Source organism: Schistocerca cancellata, chromosome 12 (genome assembly GCF_023864275.1).
Source record: "Schistocerca cancellata isolate TAMUIC-IGC-003103 chromosome 12, iqSchCanc2.1, whole genome shotgun sequence".
NCBI classification, from domain to species: Eukaryota; Metazoa; Arthropoda; class Insecta; order Orthoptera; family Acrididae; genus Schistocerca; species Schistocerca cancellata.
In genome coordinates this window covers 73,765,313-73,781,536 of record NC_064637.1, presented here as the reverse complement: position 1 = coordinate 73,781,536, position 16,224 = coordinate 73,765,313, and the positions used below count along the sequence as shown (strand labels likewise).

Here is a 16,224-nt window from a genome sequence, read left to right as displayed (position 1 = left end):
ATGATTGCCATCACACAAGTTTATTTTAGTAACAAGTTCAGAGTTGTATGCTGTGTGGGAATTTGTTTTCTTGTTTTTATATATAACCTGCTATGAAGGATGCAGCATATCTGCAACCTAGGATAAAGACAGGTGATGTATCATGCTCCACAGCACTCACTGGTTGGTGGTTTATTCTGTGTCATTAGAGTCTGCTTTGGAAATACAGAACATTTCACAGAACGACATCGGTGACAACTGTGGTGACATAATCAACATCTGGAGTGTGTGTGAGGGGTCATTCTCTAGCTTTTGTTCATCTGATATACACCTTCCGTCACAAACTGTCAAGTACAATGTATTGGGGAAATAAAATGTTAATTTCATCTTTGTACAAGGAGAAGGTCAGCATAATGTAATTACTGAAGACTTAATGATACACCAATTTGTTGAAAGTAACAATGCTACATTTTTTCGCAGTTTACAGCACAGACGAAGTTGCTATAGATAAGAAGTCTGTATCTACACTAAGTTAAAGGATTATTTTCCACTCTGAATCTGAAGTACAGCACATCAGAATTACAAGTATTAATTTAAATATAGACCAAGAAGTCATTCACAAATTAACTCACACAAGAAAAGGGATGTACCATATCAGTGCTGATGAACAGGTGACAGAACATGATGAGAAAAACTTATTCAAAATAAGTCTGTTGAGAAATTCCACATCTCAAAATTGTCTAAGAAACAAACAATTTTTCTCTTAACGAAAAATCATACAGCATTCAGCATTTGTGTATCATATATAAGTTAACTAATCACCAGTAAGTATGATTACATAATTTTATAACAATACTCAGTCACTTTATTACATAACTCTGTAACAATATTCAATTTTTTTCAGAATAAATTATACAGCCTGAGAATTGTTAACAACATTTTCACTCTCAGTTGTCAGTTTTTCTTTTATCAGTACATGGTAGCACTTCCTCTTGAGTTAAGAATGGCTCCACACCTTCTGAACACTGGCAAAATGAGATGAGAGATCTCATCTTGAGAGGAATGTCTGCTACTGATGTCTAAGCTGAGCATACAGCTGATGCAGACAGGACATTGTTCACACCCTTCAAAAAGTTCTATGAGGTTTGGATCAGGAGTCATAGCACGTCATAGTAATTTCCAAGGTCACTTGCAAGTGATGTATATTGAGCACCTGATTGTCACAGCAATAGATATCAATTTTGTTTACACTCTTGACAATAACAAAAGATGACAGTAATTTAACTTACTCATCATCCAGATCTTCACTATCGACAATTCCATGTGTTGTGTATGCAGCCAGGAACTTTTTTTGCCATAGCTGGTGTACACTAAAGCTATACCTCTCAGGGAAACTGTGAGAGCCTTGCAAGGAAGCTTTTTGCCAACCAACCACTGAAATATGCACAGTTTGTCACAATCACATAACACACCTCATGACAAAAACCACAGGAATTGCAAACAGTATTTGTAGATAATGCAGTTACTGAAGCAGCAACAATGTATATTCTTTAATCTAGCAAAAGGCTAAGATAATACTCTGCTGTATCCTCAGTTTACCTCTATCAAGCCACATGTTTTTCCTGATCAAGTTCTTTAGTGACATTTTGTACAATGCAATTGAAATGGGAAATAAACTTTTTTTATTTTCCACAATACACAAGCTCAGAATTAACTCCCACCTAGTAAGAGTAGTGCAAGTGGGCACTGCACGGACTTCATTTCACTAATGTGTAGAGCACGTACAGAAGGGACTGCCTCTTGTGACATGTACCGGTCGAGTGTTCATCACATAGGGGTGTGAGGATACTTTTGACCAGACAGTGTATATGGACATAGTATCCATCAATTTTGTTAAAATTATCAGTATATTTGTATACAAAGAAAATAGAAGGGTTACAAAATATTAATTTCAAAATTGTAGGTAATTAAAAACATGATTGTATAATTTGAATACAAAAAAATATCATAAAATTGTACATTTCAAAAATTAACACACTAATAAGATGTATAGTAAGGCGAATAGTAAGTATTGGATAGTAGGGCCGGCTGAAGGTCAGACACAACTCCAGCAAGACACAAGGGATGATCACTTGTATTATATAACACAAATGTAAACGGGTGCAATTACAACAAGAAAATTACAATAATTCAGAAAAATTGGAAAAACTGCTTGTCTACTAAGAAAATTATAACCTGACCAGACTTTTTAAAGGCTAAAATGAAAGTCCTCAAAAAATAAAGCTGCAACAAGAACAGAGGATACTTGTCTCAACATTTAATCGAGGTAAGTATTAAACAGCATTATCCAACATCTGAGAGGGGGGGGGAGACCCAAAAAGGAATACAATAGAAGACAAACAGGCATCTTTGAGAGATGAAACAGAGAAAGCAGCAGAAGATCAAACAGACAAGTCCCAGTAGAATTCTACATCTATACATATATCCACAAGCCTCCACTAGGTGGAGGGTGCCTTGTACCACTGTTGTTCCCTTTCCTGTTCCACTTGCAACTGGAGTGAAAGACACATGACTGTCAACATGCTTCTGTACAAGCCCCAACTTATCTTACCTTTGTAGTCCTTATGTAAAATGTACATTGGCGACAGTAGAACTGCTCTGTAGTCAACTTCAAATGTTGCTTCTCTAAATTTTCTCAATAGTGATTCACATCATGTTCCCTCCAGGGATTCCCATTTCACAAAGTATCTTTGTAATACTTTGTTGATCAAACCTACCAGTAACAGATCTAGCAGCATGCATATGAATTGCTTTGATGTCTTTCTTTAATCCGATTTAGTGGAAATCCCAAACATCTCAGCAGTACTCAAGAATGGGTCGCATTAGTGTTCTGGTTGCAGTCTGCTTTACAGATGTAATGCACTATCTTAAAATTCTCCCAATAAACTGAGGCTGACCATTCACCTTTCCTACTACCACCCTCATGTCCTTGCTTTGCAACATTATGCCTAGATATTTTACAGACATGACCGTGTCAGCCAGCACACCACTAATTGTGTGTTTAAATATTACAGGATTAAACAATGGAAAATCAAGGATGGAATAATAACAATATTACGAAAAGGAGAATTGCTACTCACCATAAAGCATAAGATGCTGAGTCGCACATATGCAAATTACAAAAAGGACAAAATGGATGAAGTATGGGAAAACAGGATGAAACCAGAGGGAGCGGGCCAATAGTGAAAAGTGAAAACCAATTGAAATCGACATGTGAGAACAATGTGATCAAAGAAAAAATAAATATCTCCACTTCAGCATCTCTGCTATATGGTCGGTAGCAATCTATCCTTTTCATAATATTGTCAATATTATAGGACTGTTTTTTCTATCCTTCTGCAGTAATTTCCATTTTTCTTCATTTAGAACAAGCTGCCATTCAAACCAGCAAAGAAGAATTCTTAGTTAAGTTGTACCCTGTTACAGTCACTCAATGATGTCACTTTCCCATACCGTAAGGCATCATGAGCAGTCACAGACTGTTATTCAGCCTATACGTCAAATCACTTACATTTATACAGAACAAGAGCAATCCTATCACACTTCATTGGGGCACTCCTGATCATTCCCTCATCTCTGATGAACATTTTCAGCCCTGGACAACGTACTGGGTTCTACTGGTTAACTCTTTCACGCACTCACAAATTTTGGAACCTGTGCCATATACTTGTACTTTCATTAACAGTCTGCAGTGAGCTGCCAAGTCAAATGCTTTCTGGAAATACAGGAATATGGAATCTGCCCTTAATCCATGGTTTGCAGGACATAGTGCTTGAAAAAGGTAAGCTGATTTTTGCACGAGCGATGCTTTCTAAATCCACACTGATTTGTAGACAAAAGCTTCTCCATCTCAAGTACACATCATTATATTCAAACTGAAGATACATTTAAGAATCCTGCAGCAAATGAACACCAAGGAACAGGTCTGTAATTCTGTGTCTCCATTCTTTTACCCTTCTTATATACAGGAGCCACCTAGGCCTACACTTTTTTCCATGCACTTTGTACTTTGCATTGAGCAAGAGATTCACTGTAAATGCAAGTTAAGTAAGGGACCAGTGTTGTATAGCACTCCCTGTAAAACCAAATTGGGATTTCATTTGAATCATCATCATCATCTTGGACAGTTTCCAGCCACTGGCTGGGTCTGTCGGGAACACAAGCCTCTCCATCGTGTTCTGTCTTTCCACCATTCCCCCTCTTCCACCTTCGTCCAGTTCTCTCCTCTTCTCGTCACACATTCCTTCACTCCCTTCACCCATCTATCTCTTGGTCTTCCTCTGGGCCTCTTCCCCTCCAGTTGCAGATCAAACATCCTCTTAGGAATTCTTCCCTCATCCATTCTCTTCATGTGTCCATACCACTGCAGTCTTGATTTTTCTATCCTGTCCTGTACTGGTTCCTCCTTTAGTCTTTCCCTCACATACTCATTTCGCAATCTGTCTCGTCTTGTTACACCCAACCTGCTCCTCTGGAACTTCATTTCGCTAGCCTGTATTCTACTTTTGTCGCTTTTGTGCATTACCCATGTCTCACTTCCGTATGCCAATATGGGGACAAAGTAGGTTCGGTATATAATTCCCTTGGATTTCTGTGGCACCTCCTTGCTCCAAATAAGCCCCCTAATGCATTTGTAGAACTGCCCTGCTTTTCTGCACCTTTCATTTATTTCCATTGCGTTTCATTTGAATCTATGACGTAATTTGTTTTCATCTCTTTCAGTTGCTTCTCTATGCCAGGGATGCCTGCTACTCTGTCCTCCATATGAGAATCTGTGCAAATGATTTCTTAAACGCAAAATTTAAAACTTCAGCTTTCTTTTTGCTGTCTTCTATTGCCACATCAAATGGATAAGTGAGTGACTGGACAGAAGTCTTCAACCCACTTGTCAATTTTACACAGGATCAGAATTTTCTCAGTTTTTTGACAAGATCTTTTGCTAATTTATGATGACGGTAGCAGTTGTTTGCTTCATGCATCAATCTTTTTATCTGATGCACAAATTTCTACTAACTTTCCCCTGTCATTTTGCACATTCTTTTTTGAAGTGAGAGTGCAACAGCCTCTGCTTCCTCATCATTTTCTGAATTTTGTTATTAAACCACAGTGGATCTTTTCATCCTTAATCATCCCAGAGCATGATTTACAATCCATTTCAACTTTGCACATACTATCCTCTATGTACATCATACTGGAACTAAATGATGTCAGTTAATTTTCTAAGTGGGATGGTTACAACTACTTACTTGCTCTTTCTAGCAAAAATGCTCTCCTAGCCTTGTTGATAGCTGTATTAACTTTAGTAACTATTGTCACTATGATGACATTATGATTACTAATCCCATCTCTATACTGGCACTGTTGATAAGCTGAGGCCTGCTTTTAACTCCAAAGTTTCTGTTCTATGTGGGCTGTCTAACTAGCTGCATGAGATAGTTTTCAGAAAACATGTTCAAAAGTACTTCGCAAAACTTCCTCCCGTATCACCTGCAGTGAATCCACAGACATTCCAATCTATACTCAGTAGGTTAAAGAAGCCTGCAACTAATATCATGTGATCTGGATATTTCCACACTACTGAGTGTGGACTTTCTTTAAATGATTCTAAGACTGTCATAGAGGAATCAAGCGGCAGGAAAAACACCCAGTAACTAATCTGAGTTCACTAGGACATATCACATGCATCCAGGTAACTTCACAGTCAGACTCAATTTTGACCTCGATCAACACAAGATCTTGATCAATTGCAATAAATTCTCCCCTCCCCATCTCCCCCACCATCCTATGACATCTAGTCTGCCTTTTTTACTTCAGCTTTCAGCCAGCTCTTGTTTCCAAGAATAATTTGAGGAATGTTGTTATACTTACTTTGACAATTTACTCTTAAAAAGTCAAAGTGTCTTTACTTTGTGTGCAGTCTGATTTTTTGCTCTCTGCATATCGATTGGTGAGCGTTCCTCAGAGAATTTCAAACTATCACCTAGCCTAAAATATTCCTATGTTCACTCCACAAGTACTCTGCAAGCCAAGTAGCTGCTTACTTTATGTAGTGCACCCAACTCATCAAGGGGAATGTTACAATTCTCCCTCCTTAACACAGGTCCATAAATCTGCAGCCAAGATCATCACATCATTGACAGTGCCATCGATTGAGATCCTCTCCTCAACTAAAAATCAAAGGACCTCAAACAATCCTTGGTTTACACATGAAATGTTAAATTTAACTGACAAAAGGAAAAATATAAAGAAGCAGCAAATTATGCTGGCACAAGGAAATACAGACACATAAAAATAAGATTTATAGTAAGTGCAAAATTGCTAACCAGGAATGGTAACAAAACAAATCCAAGGCTGCAGAAGCATGCATGACTGTGGGAACAATATTAATCTACAGGAAAACTGCAGAGACCTTTGGAAAAATGTTAATAGCTCAGATGGCAAGCCAGTAATAAACAAATAAGGGAAAGCAGAGAAATGGAAAGAATACATAGAAGGGTTATCCTCAAGAAAAGAACTTGTACAAAATATTATAGAAATGGAACAGGAAGCAGATGAATATGAAATTGACAATATGGTAACTCGAAAAGAGCTTGACAGAGCACTGAAAAACTTGTGTTAAAATTAGGCACTTGGAGCAGAATACATTCCATCAGAATTACTGAGATTAATGGGAGAGACAATGATGATAAAATTAGTCTATCTGGTGTGCACATTATCTGAGACATGCAAAATACACTCTGAATGCAATAATTACAGTACAGTTCCAAAGAAGGCCTGTAGGTGTGAATATTACTGACCTACCAGTTTAATAACCCACAGTTGCAAAATACTGGCATGAATTGAGCAGCTCAGGGGGAACACAATACTAAGCACTGTGTGTGAATACATCCCTCTTGTTCATCATGGTTTTGTTTTATTTTATTTTTCACTAAAACCAACATATGTGAACAATGAACACATCTGTGATTAAAGTGGCGAGTGAATAAGTAGTTTCAAGCAATGAGCTATATATTTAAGTCTTCTATTAACTCTGTGTAAATGTTCTCATATGATTATCATTATGTTTTGTTATTACCATATGCGATTTGGGTAACATATTGGTACCTCAACTACAGTAATGTTTTTGTTTTTGTATATTTCATATGTTATAGCCTGTTTTCTTGTTCTTTCTATGTCTGCCTGGAAGAATATAGATATCAAAAGCCATCCAGAACAAAATGGATGTTATAATAAAATTATTCATATTTGCAGATCAACTGCAAATTTGAATCCTCCGTAACTTCAAACTCCCAGTTCGGTGCTTACCAATCTGTCCCCCCAAGCAGCTCAATTATTTACAGAACAATGGAAAAACTGATAGAAACTCACCTCGGGAAGGTCATTTTACATTCTGAAGAAATGCAAGAATGAGGCAGGTTGAAGAAAGTCAAACCAATGATTATAGCATTTATAAATTTAGAGAAAACATTTGGTAATGTTGCCTTTGACATTGTGAAGGCAGCAGGGACAAAATACAGAGAGCAGAAAGTTATTCACAACTTACACAGAAACCAGACTGCTGTTATAAGACTCTAAGGAGGTGAAAGGGAAGTAGTAGTTGAGAGGGGAGTGACACAGAGGTGTAGTCTATCCCTGATGTTATTCAGTCCACACACTGAGGAAGCTGTGAAAAAAATCAATAAGAGAGTTGGAAAAGGAACGAAAGTTCAGGGAGAAAAAAACAAAACATTTGTCAGTGCCCTTGTAATTCTATCAAGAGACAGCAAAGCATTGGGAAGACAACTGCACAGTGGATAGCATGTTCAGCAGGAATTATAAAATGAACATCAACTAAAGTAAAATAAAGATGATGGGATTTTGAATTAAATCAGGCAATAGTGAGGAAATTAAGTTAGGAAATGAAACACTTAAAGTAGTAGATGGGTTTCGTTATTTTGTCAGCAAAGTAACTGATGATGGCTTAAGTAGAGAGAATATAAAATGCAGATTAACCTTAGAAAGAAAAGTATTTCTGAAAAAGATAAATTTGTCAACACTGAACATAAATAAAAAGCCTTTCCTCAACATATCTGTGTGGAGCATAGCCTTGTATGGAAGAGAGATGTGGATGGTAAGTGGCTGAGATAATAAAAAAGTAGAAGCTTTTTAAATGAGGCGCTACATAAGATTGCTGATAATTATTAGACAGATAGAGTAAATAACTAATGGGATAGTAGTGAACAAACTGGGGAGGCATTTGATGAAATGGGTCATCAAGAAATCACCTATTTGGTAATGGAAGTAAATATGGGGGGGCGGGGATAAAAATTGTAGCAAGAGTGTAACACTATTACAGTAGACAGGGGAATTAATGAAACTTCCTTGCAGATTAAAACTGTGTGCCAGACCGAGACACAAATTCGGGACCTTTGCCTTTCGTAGGCAAGTGCTCTACCATCTGAACTACCCAAGCACAACTCATGCCCTGTCCTCACAGCTTTACTTCTGCCAGTACCTTGTCTCCTACCTTCCATACTTCAAAAACTCAGTCTGGCATCCAGTTTTAATCTGGTAGGACGTTTGATATCAGTGTACACTCTTCTGCAGAGTGAACATCTCATTCAGGGGAATGTACACGGTGATGCACAGTGATGCTATGTGTAATTTATAAATGAAAATCTAGTGCATCTGCCCCCTACTTCTTGTAACTGAACTGCAGCCAACATACTTACGTCTCATCTTGTAGCCATTGTCCCATTTGGTTCCATCTCCATTGGTTATGAGCTCTAATGCTTGTGCAATAAACAAAGCACAATTATGTGGCAAGTGGGTAGATTTAAGTACTGAACATAATGAGAATCATAAAATACTGGGATAGCAACTAATCTTGTTTTATTTGTTCAATCACAAAATTAGTAAAACAGTTTCTAGATCCAGTCTATCATTAATATTCATAACAAAATTCACGATGATTAGTCATTAGTTCCCAAGCACCACAAAAACATAAAAATGCTTCACACAATCTTAGAAACCACAAGAGATCACACAAATATGTTCTCAAAGGCAACTTGAACAATTAATTCCATCTTTATGCAGAGTTGCACTTCACACACTAGTTCACATGTTACAACAATGAAAACTGTCTACCCCCAGTATCTGAGTGTTCAGTGCAACAGTATGTCAATCCTAAGGGCCTAGGTTTGATTCCTGGCTGGGTTGGAGATTTTCTGCTCAGGGACTGGGTGTTGTTTTGTCCTAATTATCATCATTTCATCCTCATCGACACGCAAGTTGCCAAAGTGGCATCAAATCGAAAGACTTGCACCAGGCGGATGGTCTACCCGACTAGAGCCCCAGGCATATGACATTTATTTATTTAACAATGAAAATTGATCATAGACTGCCTTGGATTAACACAACATCACACAGTATATCATCCGAGGCAGTTTTTCATTCTATCTTTACATGAGATCAGATTTTATACACAGATTGATGTACTACTTCTTTGGAAACTGATCGTAGACCTACAGTGAGGTATCTTAGCAGTTGGGTGCTTTCCATCTTCGGGCACACATGTAATTGGTCTATGCTTTCCATCAATAAGCATGGTCAGCACCTGAAATCTGTAATTAGTATTTCCTGATGAATTGAGTGATATTTAAATTATTAAGAATTGAGTGATATTGAAGTTATTAACAAGTTCTCAGAGCAAGTAACATCATTGGCATGGTCAAAGCTGTATATTAATATTTAAACACTAAATACAAATAATAAAAGATTCGGTTCTTGGCGCCCAGTGTAGCAGGTGAATCCCCACTGTCTGTCTGTTCCAGTACAATATGGCTCTTGCTCGCCCGGCTGTTCTCACAGTATGCAACCATCTGGCATGTCATTGACGAGTCTGCCTTGTGATCCTACCTATTCACTAGCCTCTCATAGCAAACTCTTCCTACACTGTGTATTAAAACACAGCAATAAAAATGTAATAAATGTGGGCAGGGATGTGGCATGAATATCACAGAGGTCAAGTCTTGAATATAGCAAGCCAATTCAAATGGCTGTGGATTACAGTGATCACAGTTGTTATACAGAGATGAAGAGGGTTGCACTGTGTAGGTGAGCTGCCTCAAGCTAGTCTTGAGACTGGCGACATCAACAGCCACAGTATCAAGTTAATGGGTTTCAACTATGCTTGTCATCTGCATATATTCTTATATCATTTGCAGAAAACTGATAATTTAGATACTGCAGAAGTCATGAAGTGCACCTTTCAGATGCAGTCTCCATATAAAGTAGATGATTCACAAACAGCACCTTTCCAGTGCAAAGTCACTGTGACAGTAACCAAAACTCTTGAGCTGTAGATAGTCCGATGAACCTTACTTTCACAGACAAGCTACAGCAGTAGCTGAAGCAAGAATAAACTTTACCAATATTACTCCTTGAGAACCTGTTATCATAGTCTTTAGTCAAATGCCTTGTTTGATGCAGCTCTCCATGCTAGTCTATCCAGTGCAAGCCTCTTCATGCCTGAATAAATACTACAAGCTACATCGATGTCAACCTGCTTACTGTAATCAAACCTTTGTCTCTATCTACAACAACTGTTACCTCCCCCCCCCCCTCCCCCCCAAAACCATTCTTCAAACTAGGATCACATAACTTTGGTACCTCTTCTTTATTGTTGTTTCCTATTTTTCCAGTACATCCTCATTTTCTTCCCATGTTGCCTTTTGTTCTTGTTGAACCCAATATCTTGAAGACTCATAATCTAGTATTTTATTCTTTCATAGGTTTCTTTTGGTTATTTCCAATTCTTTGATGTTGTTTCTTTCTGTTTCTTCCCTTACTTATGTAATCTGTGGTACTGTCAATTTCTTCTTCTAGAAAAACTGGAATATTAGTTCTGTTAGCCTATCTCATTAATTCAGCAGAGGTTTCTTAGCCATTGCTTCTCTTATTTTATCTATATTTTTGTAGATCTCCATATTACTTCTCATTTTCCAGTCATCTATAGTTTATACTGCATCCATTGTTCTTATAATAATCTGCCTTTCAAGTACCTCTATTTTGTCCGGTTGACAGTTCATTATTAGGGATTCACTTCCAAATGAAAATTTTCGTCATACCACTGTGACCAGTGTTTTAGTTTCATAGTTCTAAATATGTGTTCATTGTTGTAAATATTATTTGTCAAATCATTTGTGCCTTTCATTTTGTTAACTCTTACATCTACTGCAAAGTCTTCTAGTCCATTTACTCAGTCTATTTTGCCGATTTGTGTTTCTATGAATTTTAGAGCATTTTTTATATTTGTTATGAATTTTGTTTTTTTTTCTTTTTTTCAGCTGAAATTTTTAAACCTGTTCTATTTGCTATTTTTGGAGTAACTGCTTCAGTCAGATTTTCTGAAAGTATTGCAAAACCATCTTCAAAAACCATTTACCTTAATTACATTTGTTTTTTTTTCTTCCCTCCATTATTAATTATTAAATTAACTATGTCTCAGTGCCTCAGTATGTGTCCACCAAGTACATAACAGAACATATCTGCCATGTTCACCTATTGTACCCCACGAGCATATTCTGCCAAATCATCTCAGTGTCAAATCTACCGTTTGAAATTGTTGCCAGTCTATGAGCTACAGAAAGACAAATATTTAATCATCTGGCCACTTTGTTTTCAGTTGGAGATGTCTACTATCTGATGGCAACTCTTTAAAGAAGTCTGTCTACAGTGCAGTTGTTTGACTGTAAAGATGTTACAAGCATATTATAGCGCTACTGTTTACATGTGATAGTTTTCTTCAGCAATATTGCTGCAAGAACACCTTCACCTTTAGTTTGAAATGGTTTATGTTTTCCCCAAGACAATTTTACATTTTTCTTTCTAAATTGTGGGAATAATGAGCAGTGTCTATCAAGGAACCCCTTGAGTGCGAGGTTGCAATAGGCCAATGATGTTCATGGCATTCAGCACCCCACATATTGTCCACCCTGTAACCACAATATTGGCTGCTAATGATAACAGGGGGCAGGACCAGAGGTATTCAATGGTCAGCACAGTGTGAGGCTACAGAGAATAGGTGAACTGCTTAGTCAATTAGTAACTCACAATAATGCTAAAATGGTAGTGGTGTTTATTCACTGCAGAGTGATGACAATGATAAACAAAGCAAACACTGCATTACATCTAAAACAACAGTTGCTGAAGTTGACATTTTGTCAGGAAGGAACTCAAGAAGTTTTGCAGAGTTAGAAAGAAGTCACATGTGAAATATTAGCGTTTCTGCAAAATGAGTCAGTGGAATGGTGGTGTCATATATGCTCAACTGTGTAGAAAATGTACGTAAGGAGTAAAGTGATGCCAATGTGAGCTTAACAAATTAAAGCAAGAGCAACTACAGATTTAAAAATGAGGACAATGCACATTTGTTACAAAAACTGGTGTTTCTGCATTTCAGGATGCTAGATGCAAGGAGGTGCATGAAAATGACCTACTATATTAAGCACATCAAATTGTGTGCAACATAGGTTACAGTGATCTCAAGGGAAGGAGTGGATGGTTGCATAATTTCAAACAGTGCTACAGAATTGGAAGACATAAGATAACGAAATTTTAAACAAAATGTCAACTTGATGATGCACAGCAAACTACAGAATCACCTGAAAATTTGTAGATGAGATAAACAAACTTACCCCATAGTCCAGTGAAGAAATTATTTTCATTTCCAAAAAATTTGGATTTGAAGAGGAAATTCATATCAAAGTAACCCTTGAAACTGGCGGTACCAAGGGAGTTATATCGAGATCAGCTAACAATGTCTTAACGCACTCGTATACAATTATGCCAACTGTTAATCTGGATGGTAAATTGGCTCAACAGTTATTTATTGTGCTACAAGAAGTTGGAGGTGCTCTGCCTCCTGTAATTCTTTCTCATGTGCATAATCTTGAGAGAGCAGTAGGGAATATTTACATCACAACAAGCAAGGGTGGGAAAATGGGCATGAGAGAATTACAACTAAGGAAGAGCACTGCTTTTGGACAACAGCTCATCAGCATAACTTGGCTTTTGCTTCATTCCTGGTCTGCATATAAAGATCTTACTCCTCTGGAGCAAACTGTTCCTCCTGAAAAGTGTGACATTCCAATTCATTCAACCTGGTACCACTGGACAAATTCAGCCTCTGGATGTTTGTTTTTCCATATTTATAAAACACATTACTGTACTATCTGCAGCTAGTGCTTAAGGGGTAGCCAGTTTTACAATAAGCTCCTGACAGATTGCTTCGAATCTGATTGCATGCCATCACGTTCCATTACTTTTCATCACCGCATTACACCAATATGATTCTACATGCATTCTTTAGGAGTGGATACCTAACTAAATGTCCTGCACAATTTGTGACTCACAAAGGGTTTGCCTTCAATCTCGATGGTGCAAATCTTTGTGATCAGTGTGCCACACCATTTTTCAGTAACTGTTCATGGTGCAAGTTAATGGTTTGGTTTGATTTCTTGAATGTCATTGATGTCCATTTTAATACATACATCCCATAGAAGGTTAATCTCTGCACCTCCTGGACACTCATTTTCTGTCACCCTTCAGATGAACATGGTGAGTCATTAGCAACTAATATTTTTTCTATCTTTATTGGTAACACTACACTTTCAAAGGAGTCTTCCTAAAGAATGAACTTGCTTCCTCACACTCAACGGGCTCCTTGCAAAAGAAACTAAATATACTGACTTTAAAATGTGCATGGTGCAGAAATTTCCCTTCAAAATTTGTTAATAACAAAGATAAAATAAACATTATTTTCAACTTGTTAGTGCCTACAACATGCCGGTTACAAAATAAAGAGGGACTGTGGTTTACCATCCTACTGATAAGGGCTTCACTCCTTAACAACTGAAGTAAGCATTTTGTAAGACAGCCATACTTACAACTGTTCAGTACGAACTATGGGCATGTTGGAGATGGCAGTGTAGTTGCTGGAATGGATGATGTTGATCTGGAACATGGCTTTCATCGCAGGTTCGTCAAAGCAGGGAAAAGCACTTCGTGCTTCTGTCGCCTCAAAATGTGTCAGTGCTATCCATCTGAAAATAGAGAAAGATATGTGGTGATGATATAGGGACACACTACTTCTGTGAATGAACGAAGGAACAGCTGCATACATGATATGTAACTACTGTCAACAATGTTGCACAAGAAGGCTTTAAAAAAATATTCCTACAGCACAACAAAATTATTTTTCTTTGTTGCAGCCTAAAACTGTCCAAACATTCCTTACAACCAAAAATGCACATGATGAGATGCGTTCAGAAGTGCCACACAACATTGAAAACACTGACCAGCAGCAGATCCATCTGCTGAAGCAAGAGTGTGTGTGTGTGTGTGTGTGTGTGTGTGTGTGTGTGTGTGTGTGTGTGTGTGTGTGTGTGTGTGTGTAGGGGGAGAGATGGAGGGGTGAGGGGGAGGGAGGGGGGAGAGGAGAGGGGGAGAGAGAGAAAGGAATGATTCAGAGTGTTGGAGGAGTCAATTACTTGGTCTCGGATGGCAGGCACTGATGTGAAGCAGCTACAGTGTGTTTGGTGCATAATATTGCAGTCCTTCCTTGTGGAGATTGGACATGGTCGGCAAGAACCTTGATGACAAGAATGCCTTCTCTCATGTTCCCATGCAGTCAGCATCAGATCACTGTCGCATCTAAATGCCCCAGAAATTTGGATATTGCATGATTTGACCATATGACCAAATGGCTACCCACAATGAAGCCCCATTCAAAATACGTCAGGTGCTGATAACACTTTCTCATATGGGTATATGGCATTTCCTTGCGCTTCACAGTAACCATTCAATAGTTGACACTGATTACGCACCTTACCTATCCTACTGTATCTGAAATTAAAATTGTAATAATATTTAGAAAGTGTATTTTTGTGCAAACATACACTTTTTGAAGTGCAACAATCCCTACTGACATTAACAAACTAAAAATAGTGTAATTAGAATATCAGGGGTGTTTGTGGTAGGATTCTAGGGTGACTTATTTTCGAGATATCTTAGTTTGAAAAGTTGGCACACCGACACTTGTGCAATACCTGTGGTAGCACACACTGAAGAAAAACTGATTGCATACCCTAGCTATGGGAATTCTAATCAATAATGAGACAATTGATCATCAGAGGTTGTGTTCAAAATGATCCTAGGCAGCGGCAATGCACGCGTCCAGTCTGGTATGAAAGGACTGCTGCACACGTGCTGCATTTCAGAGGAGATGTCCGAGCAGGCTGCAATATAATACAACATTGCATATCATGAGGTGTAGTTGGTATGTCCTTGTAGACAGTATCTTTCATCTTTCCCCACAGAAAAAAAGTCTGTAGGCATGAAACAGCTCTCTATCCAACACCACACGTTTACGCTCCATGGATGCTGATGTTCCTCCTGATGAAGCCAACGGGGATTGTCAAAAGACCAATAGTGCAAGTTTTAGCTGCTAAGCTGGCCGTGATTGATAAATGTGGCTTCTGCACTAAACAAGATACATGATGCATCTGGATCCTGTCTTAATACCCATGTGCAGAAGTTAACACAATTCTCATAATTGTTTCTTGGAGTCCTTGATGGAGTAAGCATGTGATAAGGATAGAACCTCTGCCAATGGAGAATGCATAGGAAATTGGGCTGACTCACACCACTTCTTTGTGTGATTGGGAGCTAACACGGAAATCAGGAAATCAACTGTAACAGCTGGAAGAACCTTCATTCCCCCCCCCCCCCTCCCCCTCTTCTGTCATCATTTGTTTCCTTCTGTTACGTTGCCGAAGAACCTTAATTCCCCCCCCCCTCCCCCTCTTCTGTCATCATTTGTTTCCTTCTGTTACGTTGCATAGGTATTACACTACTATTTCCACATAACTGGTTGAAGAGATTGATAAATAATCCCCAAGTTGGTTAACATCTGTTGGCATATCTTACCACATACACCGTACAAGAATGAACTGCATTCTCCCATCTCACTGCATATATCATGAGCATATCAGCTTTTTCTGCATCGGTAAAGCCCATTGTCCACTCATGACCTACAGCTTGGAATGTCACACACTAACTGACTAGCAAGCCACAGAGCACTCAAGGAACATACAAGCACACTAAGCAAACATAACAATATCATACCTAGCAATTACGCAGGTT

At 38.2% G+C, this 16,224-nt stretch overlaps 1 protein-coding gene across 1 annotated transcript in view; it reads right to left on the bottom strand.

The window, feature by feature from the left end:
- The window catches only part of LOC126109466 (aminopeptidase Ey-like), a 261,112-nt gene that overhangs the window by 176,287 nt on the left and 68,601 nt on the right, over window positions 1-16,224 (bottom strand). Inside the window, exon 5 of the mRNA XM_049914495.1 lies at window positions 13,968-14,123. Coding sequence (XP_049770452.1) covers window positions 13,968-14,123 — 156 coding nt within the window. The remainder of the gene's footprint in view (window positions 1-13,967; window positions 14,124-16,224) is intronic.